The 8,614-nt window shown below is 44.1% G+C and overlaps 1 protein-coding gene across 1 annotated transcript in view; it reads right to left on the bottom strand.

The window, feature by feature from the left end:
* Positions 1–709: 709 nt before the first annotated feature.
* Positions 710–8,614, bottom strand: part of TRAM2 (translocation associated membrane protein 2) — a 21,708-nt gene continuing 13,803 nt past the window's right edge. The window contains exons 6-11 of the mRNA XM_075269300.1: positions 8,611–8,614; positions 7,592–7,662; positions 6,072–6,176; positions 5,811–5,954; positions 5,516–5,685; positions 710–3,968 (exon numbers count right to left, since the gene is read on the bottom strand). The exon at positions 8,611–8,614 is cut by the window's right edge and continues 81 nt beyond it. Coding sequence (XP_075125401.1) covers positions 3,895–3,968; positions 5,516–5,685; positions 5,811–5,954; positions 6,072–6,176; positions 7,592–7,662; positions 8,611–8,614 — 568 coding nt within the window. The 3' untranslated portion in view covers positions 710–3,894. The remainder of the gene's footprint in view (positions 3,969–5,515; positions 5,686–5,810; positions 5,955–6,071; positions 6,177–7,591; positions 7,663–8,610) is intronic.

Raw genomic sequence — 8,614 nt, forward strand, 5'->3', positions numbered from 1 at the left:
CAGCATTGGGGACGCCTCCAGTGCTGCGAGAGAACTCATTTGCATACCGACGAAAACCGGGATTTCTACCGAACGGCGGCGCGAAGTAGACATCTAAAAGGTAGGAGAAGAATAGCCTATGAGTCAACGAGAAAAAAAAATAATAAAATTTAATGGTAGAATTCCTTTAACAAGGGAAAACAAAAAAAAAAAAACATAAGTCAAAAATTTTACATAAATAAATTTCCACCATTTGCAGTTTTGCTTCTACACCTTTTATTTTTTGAAAATAAAATCGGTTTACAAAATTGAACAATCATTTGTATAAAATGTTCCCTCCCGTCCCAATGTTCAACATCACATAAGTAACAGTATAAAAGGAGAGCGATAAAGGCACTTAGAATATAGAAGAGGACAAGATGGAGGCCAAACGGTGAAATACGCAGATTCCCTTGAGGTTGTTTGGTCCATTGTAGAATTACAGTCAGCTCATTTGTGCATTGATTGGAGACATGTAAATGAGTACGAGACGAGGAAGACGCCGGCGAAGGACATCGGCTACACCACCAAACCACCGCGGAAAATACCGCAGCGCCCTCCTGCAACCTTTGCCAGACTGTATAATTATAGGTACGAGTAAAGTGCTGACAACTGGATACGACAAACACGGCTACAACTCCCAGCACGCCCCGATAGCCACTGGGAGGCGCAATTTTGCTATATCTGGGGGATCAAGGACCTAAAACTATTGTCAAAAATTTTCAAAAACTCCCAATAAAAAGGTGCCTGTTACTTAAAAACGGTCATTACAGAGCTCACAAACAGCGCCACGCCTGTCTACTGGATACATCCGGCATTGCAGCTCAGCTCCAGAGGCTAATACCGCAATGCCATATACAACCTAGGAGTAGGAGGGGCGTTGTTTTTGGGCAAGCAGGGAAAATCTAACCAAAAAGAGAGAGGTCGCAGATTTCCGCAGACTCGGACCAATGCCGATTTCCAGAGCTGTGGTACCCCATAAAGCATCCGAAACCCCCTTGGGCACCACTAAGATTTCAGTTACACGTGGGGCCAGTTTTGAGGGTCCTGGACCAAACCGTTGATCATAGGTCAAGTCGTCAGGATTTAGGTAACGGAGCTTAACACGCCACCTAGTGTTCTGACCCCTCTCTATAACATATTGGTTAATAACTTGGCATGGACTTCCCCTTTAAGATGGACTAATGACACTTATCAGCCACCGTATACATTATATGGCGATTTACATTGCTCTCCAAGGGTAGCCCTTAGCGTTCAACAACTTTTTACATTTTGGCTGCGATGGGACACCCCTCAATTTTTGACTGTGCTTTTTGGGGACTTCAAAAGAGAGGTGACCTAATAACTCGCACAGGGTCTTGGCCTGCAAATCTAGCGTCCCTTTGTCATCAGATTTACCGCTGGATTGCACGTAAAACTACCGCAGACCATGACCAGAAAAAATATGGCCCTGCTACACGCGTACACATTTTAAGGATAGCATTCTAGTATTGGAGGCGGAGCTGTGACAACTGCTAGTATAAGTGTGTAGGCGTATTAGATCTCAAAGCGTCCTTAAAGTGGCGGCATTGGTGGCAGCCATTTTGAGTGACTGTGGGTTGAGGGATCATAAAAATGGAGCCCCCTGTAGGAATGGCGTGACGGACCCACCTCCAGAGGTCAGAGATTACGGAGGCCTATACGCCAAATCTGTATGCCAGACCAATGGAGTGGATACCACACCAAATCGGAGGTACCGGGAACCCCCGACTCAGATGTGGCGCTATTTCTGGAAGAAACTGGTAGGGTTTTTTTTGTTTGTTTTCTTTCCCCCAGAGATGGATAGACCGAGGAAACGGCCAAATGACTTCTGTTTACTGGGAATTATTTTTAGACGGGGCTTGTCTCATTGATCTTGTGTGTCTACTGGTGCCAAAGGGGCCCACGTTTCAGGTTTCTTCCCCTCTATTGAGACTTAATCCAAGACTGTCTCCTCTTAAAGGGATACGCCATGATAAAGACCCTGGCCGATGTGGTTAAATTGGCAAGTGGCATTTTACCAGCACCGAGGGGCATAACGTGTCCCCCCCATACAACGAAGTACCTCTATTTTAACAGGTGACCATCCCAAAAACAGATCCAGTAATTTTACTTGAGTCCTTATAGATTACAGAATATATAACCAATGAGTTCTGCACCTGAAAGATAGCAATCCCATTGGGCTGTAATTCCAGCCTCCCACCAGTAGTGGCAGTAGAGAACCGCATAACACATACCCGATCAGGTGATCACAATTTCTTTCAAACTCACGTTTCTTAATTAGAAGTATGCAAAATATCTGTTTTAATCTAATTAGATCGGATTGTCAATCTGGTTGGCCAGACATTGATCTAGACTTGCGATAGAACATGCCCGTGCAGTTTGATTCCTCGGCACCAGTATATGCAAAGTTGTTGAGTTAAATCTGCATCGTGGTTTATGCTCTGGTCACATCCAAAGCTGCACCAAAAAATAAAATAAAATCTACCGGGACTTTACCATTCTTAAAGGGGTACTCTTAAAGGAGTTACTAGAATATGCCATTTCTTGATGACTGCTAGGCCCCCACGATTTTCTGCCACCATATCCAGGAGTATTTTGAATGCAGCTTTGGGTGTGACAGAGTATAAAATGTAAATTAGGACCACGGCAAGTTACACAACATCCTATATAGATCAAATTGTAAAATTCTATTGTAGACAGAGTTACGGTAGTTTCCATTCCAATGAGAACCAACCAAGAAACAGCGCCACTCTTGTCCATGGTTGCATTTGGTATTGCATGTAGACCCATTAAAGTGAATGGGGTTCCTTCTTCTAACCCTGGACAATCCTGTATTAGCTTTCATCTACCAGACCTAAATAACCAAAATAAGTGCCGAGTGCACCTAAACCATAACTTAAGCCATATTCACCATAGTCAAGACAAAAATATGAAGACCTAGAACTTTCAGGTCCAAAAGATCGTATCAGGTGGACCCAAAGGAACCATAGATGAGATAACTGCTCGATGACCTTTGGCGCAAAAGGTTGATCCGGTCACGTGAGGTTGATCAAGTTGAAAGTTTCATCCAGTCTTATAAGGCAAAGTTGACCAAGGCAAAAAGTTGACCAAGCTCAAGAAGATGTTATGAGGTACTTTGAATTCTCCAGTTCATACAAGGAACTTCCAGCGGAAGACAAAAAGTTAAAGGAGGCTTCGATTGTATCTGAAGAGTTTCTCTTATAGCCCAACACATCCAGGAGAAGACCCTTTCATCCCTTAGTAGACCAAAAATCCAATTTGTTGACTCATCTGCAGCTAAAACTCTTGTTCAGCTTCCAAAAAGTTCCTTAAATTTCCTTTCAAGGGGCCAAATTTTTTGATAAATTGGCAGTCGTTAAGGTGGGGAGACGAAGGGCAGAAGCGTTAAAGCAACCAATATACAATCCAACAAGATACAGCGCCTCCAAATGGTGGTGGTTGCACGTACGTTGAAGGACAGGCCCATGAATGGAGGTAGTGCCCTAACTGGAACGTTGATGGTGTAACCAGTGTAAGAAAAAAAAAAGTTCACTGTGCAAGGGTTTCAAAAAAACAAATACTGTAATCCTCAGAAGGAGGGAATGTACGCTTTCCAAGGCTTGAGTGTACCAGATAAGGTTGAAGGCAAGTTCAGCACATAGCAAAATTTTTGTTTGTTTTTTTAAATACCATAACAAAAAGTTTCTATTGAGGATTCTTAGAAGGCACTTTTTTTTTGTATTTTAGCCCAAAGGATGACAGCGATTAGGGCAGAATTCTAGTCCCGCTCCTCCTCGTGCCCCCGATTCTCTGTCACATGAGTGTTTGGCTTTGTTTTTGATGTTTTCTTGTGTATTATGGAGACTTGATTTTTTTCGGTCGAAGCGTGGATCCATTTTCAGCCTTTATCACTCCGTTTTCATGATAGCCTAAGGGAAAAAGAAAAAATTTCAATAGACGTTTTATCACAATTTTTAGGCGGTAACATCTTTATGGGAGCAAGTAAAAAGTCTATGGGATACAAGGAATAGGAATGGAGGGACAAGTGTTCAAGCGTCGCACCCTCTACCCCTACCCATCCGCAAAATTTGTTTTATAAGAGGGGGAAGGCCATCATACGGAAATTGGATGCCAACCTTCAAAGTGGGTTTACAATGATGTTATTACAAAAACTTTGGGAGTCATACTCATGAGGAGACCCATTTAAGAAGACAAATCCCGTCATTAGGCCCTTTTAGGACATAGAGGGGAGTTTCCTCCTTGGGACCCTCTTTCAACTAGAGCAGAGAGTTGGTCTAGACCAGTGATGGCGAACCTTTTAGAGACAGAGTGCCCAAACTGCAACCCAAAACCCACTAATTTATCACAAAGTGCCAACACGGCAATTTAACCTTAATAATGTGCGGATCCACAGTTGCACACAATACAGGCCTGCAAAATATGGTCATATGAATGGGGCTTTATAGAGCTTTCTGCTCCACTGTGACCCCCACACAGTATAATCTGCTGCACAGTGGTCCCCACACAGTATAATCTGCTGCACAGTGGTCCCCACACAGTACAATTTGCTCCACTGTGACCCCGACACAGTATAATCTGCTGCACAGTGGTCCCCACACAGTATAATCTGCTGCACAGTGACCCCCACACAGGATAATCTGCTGCACAGTGGTCCCCACACAGTATAATCTGCTGCACAGTGGTCTCCACACAGTAGAATTTGCTCCACGATGGCCCACACACAGTATAATCTGTTCCATGGATGGGTGCCCAAAAAGAGGGCTCTGAGTGCCACCTCTGGCACCCGTGCCATCGGTTCCCCATCAAGGGTCTATACAATTGACGCCTCTACTGGTAGACTCAAGTCATCCATAGTGAGATTTATCCGAATGGCCACCATGTAATACTTAATTTCCCCATGCCAAGTAAAATCATCTGTTTGTATAGCACTAAGGGCAATCAGCTCATCTTCGGGTTAGCCATATTTAGAAAGACATTGTCCCAGATAAGGTGGCCATTGTTTTCTGCCATAACTAAGAAGCTCTTATTACGGCTTCAAAAATTTACTCAACTTTCTACGTGAAGCAACCATTGTTATTTTTGACAACATCTATGATCATCAGACAATTTCCATTGAGAATTACATCATTGGCCGTCTGATTTTTGAGGAGGTTCTACTGCCAAGACTCCATCTTGTCACCAAGACAATAGATCAACAAGCGTCTGACAGATCTCAAGAGTATCTCCATAATAAAAGATTCCTTTTAGCTTTCTAGACCATAAGGAAGGGGGTTGCCCAAAGTAGACCTCAAGATTTGAATGTGTAAGGGACTGTCCAAGACCAACTATATACTTGAGGAGAAGACAACTGGACATGATGTCTCTTTAAGACCACCAAATATCTCAAGGTCACCAACTAGGATTGGTGGACAACCGCTCTTTGTAATACAAGGGTTTACGGTTTGTTCTTCCTTACCCGAATCCCTTTTGAAAACCTTGACCTGTTGCTTGGCCATCACAGCTCCAGGAATCCTCTTCTTAGCAGCTTGTTCTTTACAGCACTCTCGCCAGCGACGCAACTGGAAGTGGATGAATCTCCACATCATCCAGGTCTGCGACACGCACATCATAAGCAACACAACCATCCTGGAGAAGACACAAATCCAAGATCTTACCACGCTAGGCCAAGCAGCCAATTAGAAGACCACTCAGATTAATCGAGTAGTCACAGCTCCACCCCTTTCCATCACAACCTCAACAGGCCAACTTACCTGAACAATAACGTATTGAAGTTGCCCTTGTCTGGGTTGAAGGTGTGGATCTCTGCTCTAGCAAGCCCAAACCCAATCGTCAGGACAGAAAGGGTGAGGGTAAACAGCCGGATGACCACAAAAGCCACCGCCCAGGCGTTAAAACTGCCAAAAGAGCATACAATAAAAAGTTTGGTCACCTCTCGAAGTGACAGAGAAGGGTCGCCGACAATTTCGGTATAATAGAAGGACCCACAATGCCCCACTGGCCACGGTACTTACAGCTTTTGATTATTTTCATCAGTAAAGTAGAAAAGTCTCGCAATATGGAAGAGAAACTCCGCCACCGACTGTAGTAACAGCAATATCAACCCTAAACGGGTTAAACTGTGGAGAGGAGGGGGCAACAAAAAGAAACATCAAGTCATCCGGAGGTCACATAGCCAAAAGCGAATTTGCTGCCTGTTTTTTGGATTCTTTTTGGTGGAGATTAGGCTTGAGTCTTAAATTTTATAAGCCATGTGGCATCCTATATACCCTTCGTAAAGGTCCACTGACCATGGTGGGACATCAGGAGAAGGTCCAAGCATTTACAATAGTTTTCGGACAATAAGGGGAAATGGACACTAACCTTGGCATTCTACTGTGTGCTTTTGAGGGATACTACCATGCAGTTATACTATTTAGGAGAGGGGGGTACTAATGGGAATGAGTTTGCCACCACACAGTATAATGTCCCATTAGTGGGTTCCACCTTAAAGGGATTATACCATTAGAATCTAATTTTTTCTCGTTGACGCGTAGGAATAGCCGTAAGAAAGGCTATTCTTCTCCTACCATTAGATATCCTCTCCGCGCCACCGTTCGGTATAAATCCTGGTTTTTGTTGGTATGCAAATGAGTTCTCTCGCAGCACTGGGGGCGGGTACCAGCGCTCAACGTTTGACCGCCAGAAGAAGACGTGTGAAGAGGCCGTTCCTGAAGAGGATGGAGGCGTCGCTGGAGAGTTCTCTTGCAGCATTGGGGACGCCCCCAGTGCTGTTTGAGCGCTGGGGCCCGCCCCCAGTGCTGCGAGAGAACTCATTTGCATACCGACAAAAACCGAGATTTCTACCGAATGGTGGCGTGGAGTAGACATCTAAAGGTAGGAGAAGAATAGCCTTTCTTAAGGCTATTCCTACGTGTCAACGAGAAAAAAAAAAAAAAATTAGATTTTAATGGTGGAATCCCTTTAATGTGAAGTATGTGTGCCCAGTATGCTCCATAGCAGACCCCTTCCCATTACACACACAGTATGTCTCCCGACCAACGTACCCCAAGCCCTGATACCTTAGCGACAGAAGGGATCGGCAATTGGCTCTTGTGTGAAGGCAGCAGGGATGATGACCGATCCCCCTGCTCTCGTTATTGGAAAGTCTCAGGGCTTGGGGAAATAGCAGTCGGGAAATGAATGTTACGGGCGGTAGGGGTCTGCTAGTTCAGTATCCCTGATATAGATTAAGGATTCATGGAGACATTTAGTCGCCCAAAGTATTTAATCCCTTCCCACTCCATAAGAAGGAGTTAGGGGTAAGGTACCATAAAGCCCAGGTGACCAAATATTGACACGCAACCCTAGCCTGGACCTTTTGAGCCAAAGCACCTCTGAAACGTTTTCCAATTTTTTATTTCCGTATTCCAAAACCAATAACTTTTTGCATCAGCAGAACAATACGGGGACTTGTTTTTTGCAGGACAAGTTGTAGTTTCCACCTATAACCTTATTGGAGGGGGGGGAGGGGGGTGAATGGTGTAATACTTACTTCAGCAAATAAGCTCCTCCTATATGAAGTAAATAAAGTACAATGTACTGAAGCTGCCGAGGGATTTCCTCCTGGAAAAAAATAAATAAATTTAAAAAAAAATAAAAATAAGAAATTGGAATTCAAAAATATATATTTATAGAATTAAAAGCAAGTTATGGAAATCTATACAATGAGATCTAGTCTGGGAGTACCTGCCTCACCCCCCACCCCCAAAAGAAGTCCAATTTGTGGCCTGAAAGTGCAGAGACCATTAGTATAACCAACCAATTAAGGGCTTGTACACATGGGGCCAATTCGCCTCCAAATCCGACTCCATTCAATAGAGTCCTATGGGGACCGCTAGCCTTCGTGGACAATGACCAATGACAGTGGCAGGAGAGGAGTGTGATGACCTTGTGGGAGGCAGTGACCAGTCCATTGATATGAAGCAACCCCTCCATTCAATTTCTGATGGTGCGGCAATAAAAAAAAAAATAAAATAAATAATTAGCCCCCCCAAAAATTTGATTTAAAGGTGAAGTGACAACGTAGACAATCCCAAGACCAACCTGTCCATCAGCTGGATGAACTCTGTGACGTGTATCATACACAATGGCGGCATCGGTGGTGAAGTCCACATCCTGCTCTAGTAACCCACCATATCATTATCCGCCCAGCGCTCACCACAAGTGGCACGGGCCGTAGACACGGCACTGTCATTACTTTACCGCGCCACTTCATTCTCCGTACACATGGCTTAGATAAAGAGAACGTGTCCTTATGTCAAGTTCACAAGACTACAGCGATGTCATGGGGTAACTGGGCAAGAACAACTTTCCTGTTCCTGTCATAGGTCAAAAATCGCAACAATAGTAGCTATATAGGACGGTATCGCTCATGGCAACCAATCACAGAGGAGCTCTCGGAAATAAAAGGAAAGCCTACACCAGGCATAACATGGAGAGTTCCTTTAAGAGGACGTAATCCTTACATTATATTGTACAAAGACCATGGATACAAATGGAGCAGCTTCTTACCTTC

Source organism: Leptodactylus fuscus, chromosome 3 (genome assembly GCF_031893055.1).
Source record: "Leptodactylus fuscus isolate aLepFus1 chromosome 3, aLepFus1.hap2, whole genome shotgun sequence".
NCBI lineage: Eukaryota > Metazoa > Chordata > Amphibia > Anura > Leptodactylidae > Leptodactylus > Leptodactylus fuscus.